This window comes from Pteropus alecto, unplaced genomic scaffold (assembly GCF_000325575.1).
Source record: "Pteropus alecto unplaced genomic scaffold, ASM32557v1 scaffold86, whole genome shotgun sequence".
NCBI classification, from domain to species: Eukaryota; Metazoa; Chordata; class Mammalia; order Chiroptera; family Pteropodidae; genus Pteropus; species Pteropus alecto.
In genome coordinates, this window is record NW_006442109.1 from 3,368,537 (window position 1) to 3,384,268 (window position 15,732).

Sequence of the window (15,732 nt, forward strand, 5' to 3'; positions counted from 1 at the left end):
CCTCCCTCCCTCTCTCTCTCTCTCTCTCTCTCTGTCTCTCTGTCTCTCTGTCTCTCTCTCTCTCTCTCTCTCTCTCTCTCTCTCTCTTACATAAAGTGCATGTTGGAGAAGATTATGGTCCAAGTGTTCTGGAATAAAAAGAATACACTAATATCCGTAGTTGACTATACCATAGAGTTAAAATTAAATGAAGCTTTCAAAGCAATTAGGTTTATTTTAAACTTTTTAAAGATCAGCATGGAAGACATTAGGGCTGATTCCTTTCTCTGAAGTTTTAAAGTCCATTCTGGCCAGTCAGCTTTTCTAATGAACTTTACTTGAACACACATTGTTAGTTGGTCTAGCTTTTATAATCTGGTCATTTGTTTTATCTGATGTTCTTCTTTCTCATAATCCCCATGGTTACTCTTGCTCTAAATCCTGACACATGTACTTTTGAGTATCTTTAGACCGACTTATCTTCTCTTGTTCTGATGTTTAGTCATCTCTTCCCTGAAGTACAGTAATTTCTTAACTGCATGCCTTGCCTCCTAGCTTATCCGGCTCCAATCCATTAATGCCAATGTGATTTTATTTAAATTGAATAGGTCTCTTCCTTCTGAAAACACTTGACTGATTTTCTCTTGTCTTTCTTTACCATGGCTGTGAGATTTTGTTGTTTTCCAGCCTTTTGCCTGCTTTTTTCCCCTAATCTTTCATCACCATCTCTTTATGAAGGGCAGTTTAGTATTTTAGTTTAGTGCATAGTGTGTCTTGAAAAACTCCTCTGGAGCTGGAGACCGAGACATAAGTCCTATTTGAGGCTTGTTCTTCTGCAATATTTAGCCCTTATTATCTATTTTCTTTCTCTAATTTTTCTTTACCATCTTTTCGGGGTTTGTTTGCAAACCTTGAGGGGTTCCCCGTCACATCTCCCACTTATCTAGATAGCTATTGCCTATCTAGAGTTTGGTGAAGAAGTAACTGGGTTTAGATGAGGAAATTGGCTGTTGCTGAGTTCTGGGTTGGATTTTTTGGGTTGGTCCAAATGCTGTTTTATTGAAGCATGTTGCCAAGAGCACATGCCCTTGCTATAAGACGTGATGTGTTTTGTGTATACATATTAGTTTTTGTTGTTGTTGTTCTAAGTAGAAATCAGAGCCCAGCTCAACAGAGGCCATTACCAGACAACCCAAACAAAGCATTTCTCCCTGAAATAGCTTAAAATACAGTTATATCTATTGTATAGTGTATGCATTTGTAGTAAGATATTCACGAGCAGTAATGAATGTGCTGGGTGCTAGAGTTCAACTGAGAGGCTGTGAACTTGGTGAAGAGTTTGCTGAACTTCAGCTTAAGGTAGAACTGCTGTAGGTCATACCTCTCTAACTGACCACCCCTTCAAAATATGAGTGTTTTCGTTAAAGCCCGGGCAACCATGGAGACGTGCCACTCTGACTGCCCATCAGAAACAATTTGCCTTTCAGCCCCAAGGAGGAGTTAGCTGATAGCTTCCAGCTGCTAGTGCCTTCGGGATTTGCCTTGGTGGAGGCTACGCTTATCTCCGATGTTTTTTCTTTCATTTTAATATCCAACTCTTTCTTTCTATTCCCCCTCCGCCATAATACACTGAGCTTTTTGAGGGTGGGGTCCTTTACAAGTAAAGTAGTTTAGAAGAGGGTGACACAAGTCTTTCAGCTTCATATTTAGTGTGTTAGAAATTCTGTTCACTGATATAATCCTAAGGTCTGTTTGGTGTTTCTTAAACTATTTTAGTGTGTCAACAAAGTTCATCCTGGCATAATGGAAGGAACAACTAGTCTGGACTAGTCACAGCATCCCTGCTAACTAGTTTATGAGCCTAGACAAGTCACTTCAAGACTTATGGATCTGGTTTACAAAGGGAAGCAGTTGAACTAGGAGTTGAATTGTCACACTGAGGCCTCTGTAGTATGGGCTTGCTTGTCGATATTGTCTCATCGCTCATGCTGTTGACTTTCAGCAGCTGACAGGTGAGGTCCTAGCAAGGAGCTCAGACTTCTTTCCTTGATAGAGGTGCTGCTTTCCTTTGAAACATTCAAGCTGCTCAGGTAGTTTCTATGGTAACAGGTCTCTTGTTTTTCTTGTGACGCAGAATTTTGAAAAGGTTCTTCATCTGTATGCCCTTTAGGGTCTATGGTCTTCTAACCTATAGCCCCTTTGATTATACAAAGCCTTTATTTAAAGACTTTCCCCTCAGGAGATTACAGATACTCTGTACTAGAAGAACAAACAGTTGCTAGTCATACTAGCACTTGAGGCTTTAGTAAGGCTTCATAGCAACTAGAACAGAAATTGTTGAATTAGTTGGTAATACCAAGAAAATTAATATTCTTTGTTTGGATCATCACATTTTATTTTACTTTTACTTTTTATTATGTAAAACTTTGAACACAAAAATAGACAAAACTGTGTAATGGACAGCTATATACGTACTATTTAGATTCAAAATTAACATTTTGCCATATTAGCATGGTCTGTTTTTTTACTGAGAGCAAATCAGTGATGTGTATTTAGAGGTGAAATGTTTTTAAGTGTTTTTCTTCTTAACCATGTATACTATGCTTAGTAAAATTAAATGTTAATTCTTTCATATCATTTAATAACTAATTTATATTCAGACTTTCCCAGTTGTCCCAAATGTCTTTTATTAATGATTTGTTCAAACGAGGAACCACTCAAGATCCATATATTTGTATTTGATTGTTAGGTTTTAATCTAGAAGAGTTCCTGCTTTCTTCCACTCCTACCCCCCTACATGACACTGATTTATCAGAGATTGTCAGTTGTCCTTTAAGATAACCCACCTTTGGGATTTGTCTAATTATTTTCTTCTTGTTTCCATGTAACTTGTTTATCCCTCATATTCCTGGAAATTGGAAGTTAGGTCGAAAGAAGTGATTAAATTCAAGGGAAACATTTTTAGCAATGAACGCTGTTTTCCTCATGCAGTATCACAGCCAGAAGACACAAAATGTTTGGATCTTGAAGACTTAAAGACTCCACTTGGTTTGAAAAGTGATTCTGGTTTCCTGGGATAAACTTCTATAGAGAAGCTCCTTTTTTTAAAAAAAAGGGCCTTTTATTAGTTTGAAGATTTAATGGGATTTTTTTCCCCCTTGAAACGGTTTCAGTTTGATTTCAAAAAGTAAAGGTCAAAGTAGCATTAAATTACTGGTTTCCCTCATATAAACCAAATAAACAGTTGATAAAACGGTATTTTGTGACTGATATATAGCAACTCTGGGTTCTAACAACCTTTGGGTGTCAGGCTGCTCTTTAATCTGCTCTCCTGGGCTGGCAGTTAGCTTGACCCTCTCCTCTTTTAACTCCCATGTTTATAACTAATTTTCCTTTTCTTTTAAGAAATCAGGTATGCTCTCTTCAGTTCCTTTGCTGTCATTTACTTTAGGTCTTGTCAACTTAGGGCTGGCTATGACCTGCAGCAACTCTTGATTCGGATTTTCTCCCTCTGTGCTCTCCCCCTTCAGTCCATTCTTCTGGAAGGTCACATTCAGACTTCTGGCAGCCGGTGATCAGGCCTCTCATCTGGAAGTCAGAGAACAAGGGTCAAAATCCAGTTCTCACACTAACTAGCTGGCTCTACCTTAGCAGGCTCTTAATGTTTCCAAATAGAGCATCGCTCTCCTCATTCGTAAAATGGGGATAACTGTTTTGACGAAAGCAGAGTTTGGCAGGGCTTGAAAGAGGTCATGAACTAAAGGTAAAATTTAATTTGAAAAATGCTCTAAAATAGAAGGGAAACTGGTTTCTGCTCGATGCAGAGACCTACTCAGGCAGTCCACTTTACCTTTTGTTGTTTCTCACTTCTGTATTTTGTTTCATCTGGTACCTCTCTTCCTTATCCGCTCTAGAAAACCTTCTCTTCCTTTCCTTCTACCCATCTTTAAAGCCTGGGTCAAATCTTTATCTTCAGTATAGCCATATTGTTTTTCTTGGCTCAAAACTTTTCCTTTATGTAAACAATTGCTTTTGTAGTTTAGCTTCTAGTCAGTCATTCCCCAAATATTTTTACACATAGGCCATTTATTTCCTCAGATATTCAGTTTCTTGATGTCATTGTTTGATGTATTTGTGTCCAGCTCAGGAACTAGTACAAGACTTCCTATAGAAACTTGATTATGTTAACCCTGAAACTGATTACTAGTGAGTTTGCTATTCTACCCAACCGGTTTCTTAAATGGCTGATATTTTTCTAGGATATGGGTATGGTTTTCTTATGTGAGATCTTCCTTCCTTTATTTTTCACTGGACCACATGGGTCCTTTCTGCTCTAGATAAAGTTGGCTCCAGCTTCTTTCCCTTGTCTCCCACTCTTGTCATCCATCCCACCCCTCAGTCTCAGTCTCTGTTCCAAGCCTCCTTTTTCAGCTGGTGTGCAGACCTCACAGTGTTCTGCAGGAATTGTCACCCTCTGACTTGGTGACTGTAGTGAGGACTTATGGTGAGGAATTACATTGCCCAGTGTTTAGCCTTGCAAATTAGGGCCAGTAGTAGGTCCATTTCCATCCTCATTCTCTCCCTCCCCTGAATTGCCCATGCTCCCAGCCTGACTGGGCATCAGAATTGCTTGGGTTTTTAAAAGTCGTAGTCCTGGGTTCATCCACACACCTAGTGAATCAGACTTTCTCAGGGTGACTTGGGAAGCTGTATTTTCCAAAGCTCCCTATAACAGGCCATATTTGGGAGACACTGTTCTAAAAGATGATTCTGTATCTCTTAATCATTTGTCACCAATGATGATGGCTTGCCCACCCGATTGTTACTTATTCATTGGATAGGATTACAGATGGTTCCATAACATCACTCTATATGAAATCTCATGGTATAAGTGAATGTAGGATGATAAAGGACGAGCCCATTAAAGGCTTTTGAAGCAAATAGATAGTTTATCAGATTGGTATGTTCTTTCTTTAGAACTGCTGTGATCCAGACCTTGTTACCACCATCTGTTTTGTAAATTCCATTTTCGGTTTAACAGCTGGATTGTGAAAAATATACAAAATGATCCAATTAAAAAACTAAATTTGGCAAGTGTGCATTTTTTTTTTTTTTACTGCTTGAATACACTCTGTTTCCTTCCTTAGATAGCCTTCTAAGACTCTAATTTTGGTCTATCACAAATTTTCAGAGTAGTAAATTAAGACTAGAATGAGAGATCTTTGGCTTGGATAACTTTGAGAGTTAATATATGTGATTGGCAGCCATCAGGTTTATCTATGAATAAATCTGAATAGTTTAAAACAGGTGCTTTTCCCTACCTCAGTACAAAAAGCCACTAACCACCATTATGCACATCTGTAAAGCTGACCAATGGGGGTGGGTGGGTACTCTGTTGTAACTTGGCATTGATTTCCAACAGTGGGAGTCCTGATAACCTCCTCCTCTGAAACCATCTTCTTACCTTGAGGACGCTGTAGCCCAGGTCACATTCTGCACAAAACTTGACTGAGAACTCAGGTCTCTGGCCTCTCTTAATTCATTCCTTCTACTTTACCATTCTACTTCTTGAACCACTATTCATGTGGTTCCCTAAATAAACCAGTTAATTGTCTGAGTAGATTTGCTTCCATTTTTTTTCATTTCAGTATTTTAGTATCTTGCATATAAATTACAATGAACATTACTGCTATAATTAGGAAAAAAACATCTTATTTAATAAATACAATTTCATATGCAAAAAACTGTCCCTCACCAATAGGTGTCATGTCCACGACAAGGCCAGCTGAAAGAATGGGAATAGCTCGCGGGTACTATATTTGCCAAATGAAACATGCATATCACTACTATTTTGAGGGCAGCCAGTACATTTATTTTAATAGCCTTGACTATATATTTTTTCCAGCTTTATTGAGATATATAATTGACATGCAACACTGGGTAAGTTTAAGGTATATGACGTGTTGATTTGATACACTTACCTATGGCAAATGGTTACCACCATAGCATTAGCTAACATCTCCCATCATATCACATAATTACCATTTATGTTTTGTGATGAAAACATTTCAGATCTACTCTCAGCAACTTTCGAATATGTAATACATTATTGTTAACTATAATCGAAAAGCTGTGCATCTTCTAACTGGAAGTTTGTACTCTTTGACCAACATCTCCCCATCTCTCTCACCCTCCCAGCTCCTTGTAATCCCCACTCTACTCTGTTTCTACGAGTTTGGCTTTGTTCGATTCCACATAGAAGTGATATCATACAGTATTTGTCCCCCCACTCTACTCTGTTTCTACGCATTTGGCTTTGTTCGATTCCACATAAAAGTGATATCATACAGTATTTGTCTTTCTCTGTCTGGCTTATTTCACTTAGCAGAATGCCCTCTAGGTCCATCTATGTCGTCTTAGTTATATTTTAATTGTTTAAAAGTAGCATGAGAATTTATCAGCCAGGAATGACATTTTTCAAAATAACCAAACTTTTACCTTCTTTACAATGAAAAAAAAATGCTGACAAATTTGCAGTTTAGGAAATAAGTTCATGGAGCATATCAAAGCTGTGCAGCAGTGTTGCCTACTCCAGCAGATGTTGTGAACGGTTGTCTAAACTCATCTTAGATTCTGCCATTATGTCAGTCTGTGGAATGTTTGGGTTCACGCTTATTTTGGCCAAGTTTTACAAATGTTAGCTCTCTTATTAAGTGCAAAAAGCTGTGAGTGTTGGCAGTGCTAACAAGAGGTGAAGCCTCATGATAGAAATGAAAGCAGAAATAATGATTTTCTTCCCTCTTTTAATTTGTTTTAACATTGCCATTGCTCTTGTAGGACAAATTTTTCAAACAGTAGGTACAAAGCAAAAAGTTTTAATGCCCCCCTCAGGGCAGAAGGCTTTGTTTTTATTGAAGACTGTGATTTAGGAAGGCTTCTGAAGGAGTTTGTGGGGTTGCAAAAAGCAGGCTGTCTTTCCTGTGTCAGATACTTTCAGCTTCAGGCCCTCTGTGCAAAGGTAACCCCAGTTTCTTGCTTTTTTTTTCGGGACACCTCAATTAAAAAAATCTTTTTATTAATGAAATATGTCAAATATGCAAGAAAAAGTATAAAGAATTAGTTTAATCAATGTTTATCCAGTTTTAACCAATCTTAATATTTACTATAATTGCTTTACAAAAATACAAATAAGCTTCATAGTCATAGTTATCACTTTCTGATCCTGTTACCCTTCATTCACAGAGTTAACCACTATCTTGATTTTGATCTCTAACTCTTATGCCTATTTTAATACTTTCATTTTATGTGTATGTCCAGAAACAACATGTAGTATTGTTTCTACTTTATTTAAACGGGTCATACTGTATAAATCTGTTGCTGCTTTTGATATTTGCTGTTTTCATTGGATGTTGTTTCAGGAAATTATAAATGCAGCTGAGATTCACTCACTTTCACTGCTGGGTCATATTTTATTGTATGACGTTACCCAAACTATGTAATCATTTTTCTGATGCACTTTGAACTTTCTAATATTTGCTGTTACCAATAATGCTGCATTGAGAATTCTTATGTTCCCTTGGCCACATGAGTTTCTTTGGAATCCCTACTTTAAATCTATTTTAAGGAAGTAAATCACAGGGTAAAGACTGACATATTAATTGGGTAAAATGGAGGTTCTATGTTTAACTCTGGCTCTATGAATGGCATACAGGACACTGTGTGGCAACTCCAAAGCCTTAAGCTACAAATGCTTACTTCTAGGTTTGAGAGAAATTAGCACACAAAACACAAAACGGTGATGTCAGGAGGTGGAATGAAATATGTGCTTTATGCTGGTAGAGGTGGCTCTGGTGTTGGCAGGATTTGAGCCAGTGATTCAGACCTTTCTCCACTAAATCAAGGTGGGCTTATGTTCATTATCACCTTGAGGTTCCAGCCAAAAGAAAAGAGGCTAGGTGCCTTTTTAGGTCTCGTTTTCTGTGTCTTGTTCTCTCTTAATTATAAAACCGACAGGCAGGTCTCATTCTCTCTTTTCTACCCCTTAGGATAGATGCCTATTCAATGTTCTGAGTCTTTCACTGTTTTTTTTTTTTTTTTTTAACACTGTCCTTCCAGTGTGGAATTCTGGCTTCCTCAGAGAACTCTAATTTTTGGTGCAGATCCCCAAACATCCTAGATAGTGCTTTTTCCTATTACTGTTCATTCAAAAGAAACTCCCGATAGATAGGAATTTCCTTTTGAATATCTCCCAGGAGTTTCCTTTTACCTCCCCCACCCCTTTACTCTAGCAGAATTCTGTTTCTTAGTATGTATTTTGTTTGAATAGGAATATTTTGGAGGTGTGAAGATTCTATGTAGCAGCACAAAACATGAAATACATCAAAATACGGACTCTCAAAGTGTGGTTCTCAGACCAGGAGCATTAGCATCTTCTGGGGATTTGTTAGAAATGCAAATTCTCAGGCCCACCCAGACCTACTAAATCAGATGCTCTGGGATGGAGTCCAGTGATTTTTGTTTTAACAAGAGACTCCCTGATTCAAAAGATGCGTAAATAGGTACTGGGGGTTATATTGTGGGCCTGCCTTACTCTACTTTCTGGAAGGAACTAAATACTTGAGAGATGGCAGCCCAGAGGGGTTATTTGTGAAAGGTATATTTTTAGGCTTTTTGTGTGTGTAGCATTCTTAAAGGCAAACCTTTAGCTTTTAGAGGCTGCTTTGGTTGCCTTCATTGATTATGACCAACAGCGGAAAATAGAATGCCATAAATTCTTGTTTCCAGGGTTACCTTCTTGCTGCTGATAACAGGCAGGAAATTAAAACAATCTGTGATAGTGTTTTGTTCTTATTAAGTCACAGATGGTAGCTTTCAGATATGTTGGAGCAAAACATAAATAAACATAACATGGAAACTTTATTATTAAAGAAAAATGATTTGGCTAGGTCAAGTTTATAGTCTGAGTTCATTTTATGAAATGGGATGTAAAGAACACATTAGTGTTCTATCACCACACACAGCATTAAGACATATGAGAGTCACTAGTTTTGTTCTTTCTGGTTACATTTTGAGTATGTAAAACATTTACATGATTTCAACGTCAAAGCTTTAAAACAAATTACATTCAAAGATGTCTCACTTCCGTCCATATCTCTTCTCTCCTGTCTGCTTCATCCTTCATGGGTAATCATTTTTATTAGCTTTTTGGTTTATTCTTATAGTGTTTCTTTTTGAAGATAACCATGTATATGTGTGTCTATGTTTGTATCTCCCCCTTTCCACTTTCTTTACACAAAAAGTTGCATTTTATACTACAGTTTCTTTTAAAAATGTATTTTTAAAATTTAGCTCTATTAAAGTATAACTTAAATTCAGTAAAATTCACCAACTTTATGTGTGCAATTTGAGTTTTGACGAATATGTACACAGTTGCATAGCCATTAGTGTACATATTCCATCACCCAAATAAGTTTCCTTTGCAGCCAATCCTCTCTCTCACTTTTCTGGTCCCTGGCAAACCATCTGTTTGCTTGCTGTCATTATATTTGCCTTTCTTAGAATCTCATAGTTTTTTTGTGTATGTATGTGGCTTCTTTCACTTAGATAATTCTTTAGAGATTCAACCATGTTAATACATGTATCCGTAGTTATTCCATTTTATTGCTGAGTAGAGCTTCATTGTTTATACATTCCAGTTGGTGGACATTGTCCTATTGTTTTTGTTTAAACTTTTATTTCAAAATAATTTTATTTTTTATTTTTTGAAGTAATTTTAGACTGATAGAATAATTACAGAGCTAGTACAGAGAGCTTCTATATACCCTTTCCCAACTTCCTTTAATGTTATTCATACTTAAAAAGTTAATATTGGTACAGTACTGTTACCTAAACGACAGACTTTACTGGGATTTTAGGTTTTTCAGTGGATTTAGTTGTCATGTTTCTGTAGTCTCCTCTAATCTGTGACAGCTCCTCAGCCTTTCCATGTCTTTTTTGGAGCACTCATTCAGGTATTGAGTAGTATGTACCTGAGTCTGTCTGGTGATTAGACTGTAGTTATCAGTTTTGGGGAAGAATACCACGGAGGTGATGTATCCTTCTCATATCATACCAGGAGCTACACAGTATCAAATATATCTTGTTACTGGTGAAGTTAACCTTGATTACTTGGTTAAGGTAGTGTCTGCCAGGTTTCTCTACTGTAAAGTTACTATTTTTTCCCTTTTCTGTAGTCTATTTCTTAAAATAAAATTATTACTTTAAAAATTCTTACGTAGATTAATGTGCATGACATATAATTTAGTAACTCCCTTAATCATAATTATAATAATAATAACAACTACTTCTTACTCCACCTGATAGTTCAAACACATGTGGATTATCTCATTTAATACTCAGGATATCCCTGTGAAGTAGGTACTTTTTTCATGCCCGTTTTATAGGCATGAGAAGACCGAGATGCAGAGTGCCTTGCCCTTGGTCCAACAGATAGTAATGGAGCCAGATGCTAACTTAGCCTAACTTGAGGGTCAGCTTTTAACATGGGCCATATGGTTGTTGTTAGAACTTAGAATGGGAATGCTCTCATTCTTTGCCAGAGAAAACAAATGAATACTTGCTACATTTGACGATTCCCTTTTGTTCTTTAAGAAATTTTTTTTGTTTGATTTTACTTTCAGGAAGGTTCCTTGTGTGACTAAGATTTTAGTAAGCTATGCATGGCAATAATATTACATTAAAATCTTGGAGAAATCCAGGATACTCTGGGGAACACTAAGGATCTATTTTTGGACTTCTTTCAGAAATATGACTGAAGGTTAGGGCAGAGTATTCAGAATAGAAAATTGCTTTTGGAGAAGGAGTATTTACTTAAAGAATGGCACTGAGCCTTCTCCTTGCTGTATTTTATCAGCCTCTTCTAACAAGGGTGTTGTGTTTGTCTGTGTGTGTCGAACCCCACATGTTCACTTTTTGATGACCACACTAATGAGTTTGCTACTACACTGTCAAATGTGTCTCTGAATAGCCTGACTCAGGGAATGATAACTGGTTAAATGATGACTCAGTATCTGAAAGCCTCTATTCTAGTAGCAATGGAGCCACTGAAGGGCACGATGTGTAGGTGGACGTTTGCACATCTTCCCTGTGACTCACTCCACAGCCTGCCTTTCTGAGGGGAAATAGCTGTAGGTGGCTGCAAAGCTCTATTCGTCTCCCTCCTTCCTTCTCTGTCTCATCATGCTATGTAGATTGGGTATTCCCAGGTCCTTGAAATCACACAGCTAGGTGTCTTGAGTGTATCTAGTGGCCAAGCTATCTAGATATCGGTGCAGTTTTGAAAAATAAAACTTTTTTTTTTTCTTTTCTTTTCTAAATGTCTGTTGTATGCCTGGCCATATATGCCAGAATCCACAGGTTAAACAAGATATTGCTCATCACCCAAAGCCAACCTGGGCGGGCATATACATAAAAACTGTGGCATTTATTTCCTTAGGAAGGGAGGAAGGCAACTTTTTAGAACAAACCTGATGCTTACATGCAATAAATAGAAACTTTTTAAGAGAAGAAAATAATTTGGGCATTGATAACAAAGGTAAAGTTTACAGCTCTCTGGATCTGGCCTCAGAACTCAGAGAGTTAAGGATTTTTTCCCCCTCAGATATGGTTTTCTATTTATTCAATACAGAGCAAGTATATGATACAAGAAAATGTAAGAAAGAAAATGAAAGCATTCATTTTTATCACCGGAAATAGGCACTCTTGTTTTGCATAATTTCTCTCTCCCTCTCTTGCTCTCCTGTCTCTCTTTCATACAACCAAGACATTTGTAATCCTGTATTTTTTATGTAATGCTATATCATAAGGATTTTTTCCATCATTTAAAGGAAAAGATTTCACTAATTTGGTAGGAGAAAAAAACTAGTGTTCATTTGAATTCCCTTAATATTTTAGTTAGGATTAACATTCTTCTTTAAGTCGACTATCAGTTTATATTTACCCGTAGAGATTGTCAGTTTTTCTATTCTGTATCTTTCCATAAAACTGGAAATGTTATTAAAGCAAGCCTCTGATTTCAGATGTCCTGAATGATGCTATATTTGATGAAGATCATGATGAGATGGTGATTGTGAAGGACATAGATATGTTTTCCATGTGTGAACATCATCTAGTTCCATTTGTTGGAAAGGTAAGGTTTTCTCTGTTGTTTCCTAACTATTTAAAAGAGCACAATGAAATTTTAAAAATTAGGATAATTACATTTATAATTGTCACTGAATTCCTAATATTCCAGATATTTAGAATTACATATAAATGTTTAATCTTTATCAATCTGACTAATCTAATACCTTAAAATTAACAAAATAAAAACAAAGCAAAAGGCCCTCAGGATAAGCATTTCATTATAAATACCATGTTAATAGGTTAAATTAATGAGATTAAAGTCTCTCTTTTTTTCTTTTAGATAGCTGCTGCAGGCTCTGAAAACCTTTGCCCTTTATTTTGACTACATAATGTTTGATCCAAAATAGGCTTTTGTAAAATATAACATGAGCAGTAGTGATTGCAGAATTTCTTGTAATAGAAGTTATAGTATTAGTGGGTTTGTTTCCGGCCCTTTCTATAGTAGGAAAAATGAATCTAATGCAAACTAGATAATCTTATCCAGCTTGTTCTAGTGAAACATACCTTTGAGAACATGTGTATTTAGAAACAAGAGTTTTCTGTTCTCTTCTCCTCCCGCATCATAATTTTATTTTAACTTTTTATAAATAATTTCCAAACAAGATTTATGAGAAATAGTGCTATGAATACCTATATACCCATCACCTAAATTTAATGTGTTAATATTTGCTTCACATTTTTTTTGTTGAAGTATTTCATTTCTTAATTTTTTATAGAAGACATGAAAATACACTAATCACATGGGTATTCCTTACCACCTCACAGGTCAAGAAATAGAGCATTATTAGTATCCTGGAAGCTTTCTCCCTCTGCCAACCAGAAAGGCTATGAGTTGGTATTCTCAACCCTCCAAAACATAGCGCTAGTGAAAACCACTAATTACTACTAGATCAGTTATTCAAATGTACAGAAAATATTAGGTGAACACATGCAACAAATGCTGGCGAACCGTGATGAAAATGAATCTATAATTTTATATTATTTGATAGCCCTAAAATCACCATTTATTTTACTAGCCTTTTTTGGAGAACTAATGTTTTCTCATACTTAATACATGGCTCAAAGAGAGGTAACATTTACACATTAGATGTTAATCATTGCCTATTAATATTATAGAAATAGCTTTGCCTTATAGTAGGTTCTGTAAGGACTTAGGATCCAGGTTCTTGCAGAGTCACATTTGTATCTGTGTCCTTTTTCTCCTGTCAGGAAGATGGTATGCTCCAGCAGCTTAGAAATGAGGTCGCCATGCACGACAAAGGGCATGAAGCCCCTCTTTCTGTGCAGTAGGGCTCCACAGCTGGGTAGGGCTTTTAAGGCCACAGTGATGTGTGGAATAGCAATATATATATAGTTACAGTTTCGACCCTTATTATAAAGGAGGCTTTATAATAACATTTTAATGTTGCCACAGGATAATTTGTACTTTCTTGAGAATGTTTTCCCTCAATAGAGGAAACTTTAAGAATTGTATCTAGAGTTTAACTTCACCATAACTATATTTCAAATTTGTTATTTTAATAGTGTCATTCTTATATTTTTTCATTTTGCTGTATTTATATAATTTTTTAAATGCTTATATAAGTGCTTAGTTTTTCTAAGTCTTAAGTCTTCTAGATGTCTTAAAGATGTATTTTCATTGTATCAAATTATATAATAAGTATACTTATGTTTCCTTATTTCCTTATTTTGTCACAGGAAAGCACTGTATTTTCACTTAGCTCACTTTTTAAAAAATTTTTATTTTTCAATTAGAGTTAACATTCAATATTATTTTATATTAATTTCAGGTGTACAGCATCCTGGTTAGACATTTATATAATTTATGAAGTGATCCTCCCAATTAGTTAAGTATCCACCTAGTACTATACGTAGTTATTACAATGTTATCGACTATATTCTATATGCTGTACTTCACATCCCTGTGATTATTTTGTAACTACTTAGCTCATGATCTCTGTCTCTTTTCTGAAGGTCCATATCGGTTATCTTCCTAACAAACAAGTCCTTGGCCTCAGCAAACTTGCGAGGTAAGTGCGACTGTGTGGTGAGTAGGAAAAAAGGTTTATAGGACCTGCTCCTACACAGTGAGAATCTCATGAGGCTTTCTTTCTTGACAAGTATGGATCTAACATGGAAGTCACATTGCAACTTAAAGTTTATAGCCGCAGAGACAGACTTAAAGGACTTAGAGGACCTGAAACACAAATGCCCTTTTCTTCTCACTCCCCCATTGCCTACCTTTCCTCTGACCACCTGTCCCTTCTTCCACTGACACATCCTTAAAGTTTTAGCTCACACCTTTCTCTGCAGAGCCTTCTCTGACTAGAAAGCACCCAAAGGTGTATTCAGTTCATGCCCTATCCTTTAAGGTAGTGTTGGCTAAAAATGAGGTATGAGAGAGGAAATGTGGGCAGGGGTTTAAGTGTACTTCACTGTTTTCAGACTTTTAATCAAGCCACTATTTGGGGCCTCAGTCCTGCCTTCTGCTGTACCTGGTTACCTCCGGTCATCTCTCAGGGGTCCTGCAGGGCCAGTCCACTTTTGGTTTCTTTGCCTCTGCAGACACAACACTGTGCTTTCCTTGGCTTTCTCAGCTCTATTCCAAGACAATGCTTACTTCCCTCTCTTACATATCTCTCCTTTCTGATATAGTTTTCTTTTCCATTCTTTATCCTATGGGTTCATGCCTTTTAAAAAATTTCTTTGTTACCATTTTTATTTGGGATTTAGAAAGGAGAGGTGATGTACAAGCATGGTAATCTATGTTTAACTGGAAGTAAACTTGAGGGTCAGTGTTCATATAGCTCTGATACACCCATCAACCAATATTCTAATGCCTCTAAATATTCCCTATTGTAATTTGTATAGAATTAGTAAGTCCTGGTAAAATACTGAGAGGGTGTGTGTGTGTGTGTGTGTGTGTGTGTGTGTGTGTGTGTGTGTTGTGAGTAAAGAACAGAATGAAGGAATAGGTGATGATCATACGTCAGGTGCCCTCCCCACCAGCTTTTTAAAATAAACCAAGCCAAGTTTGTGTAGCTTGATTGAGGTTATAGTGACCATATCAAAATTGGAGTAAATGAATATTTTTGACCAACTGACTGTTCTGTGGCTCTGATGTGTTTCTGCTTCTTCTCCACTTAGACTCTGGGATTCACCAAAGTCTTGAAATGGTGGTCTAGATATTTATCAATTCTGCGTTAGAATCTATAGAAACCACCCAACAGTTTGACAGCTGCTCTCCATAGCTGTTCTTTTTACTTTTGTTTTCACGTCCACTTTTTTATTCATTTCCTCTAGGGATTAAAGAGAAACCAAGTAGAGGAGAAAAATTTAACTCCCTTAGTTTCTGACCTTATTCCTGGTCAGCAGCCTTGCCACCAGGCAGGGCTACTTGGTACCATGAAAGGATCTTAGTATATCATAACTGTAATTGCTTCACTGCAGTAAGGCTCTTAACACAAATCCGGAACCATCTTGCCACCTTTCAGTGATCTGTACCTAGTGCCAGTGCCAAGGGTTGGCTGAAAAAGGGTATTAGTAGTGATGGGGGTAATTAATACTACT

The 15,732-nt window shown here is 36.8% G+C and overlaps 1 protein-coding gene across 2 annotated transcripts in view; it reads left to right on the forward strand.

The window, feature by feature from the left end:
• Positions 1-15,732, forward strand: part of GCH1 (GTP cyclohydrolase 1) — a 40,435-nt gene that overhangs the window by 10,727 nt on the left and 13,976 nt on the right. For both annotated transcript variants that reach the window (XM_025038940.1, XM_006920167.3), the window contains exons 2-3: positions 12,057-12,166; positions 14,137-14,192. In XM_025038940.1, coding sequence (XP_024894708.1) covers positions 12,057-12,166; positions 14,137-14,192 — 166 coding nt within the window. The remainder of the gene's footprint in view (positions 1-12,056; positions 12,167-14,136; positions 14,193-15,732) is intronic.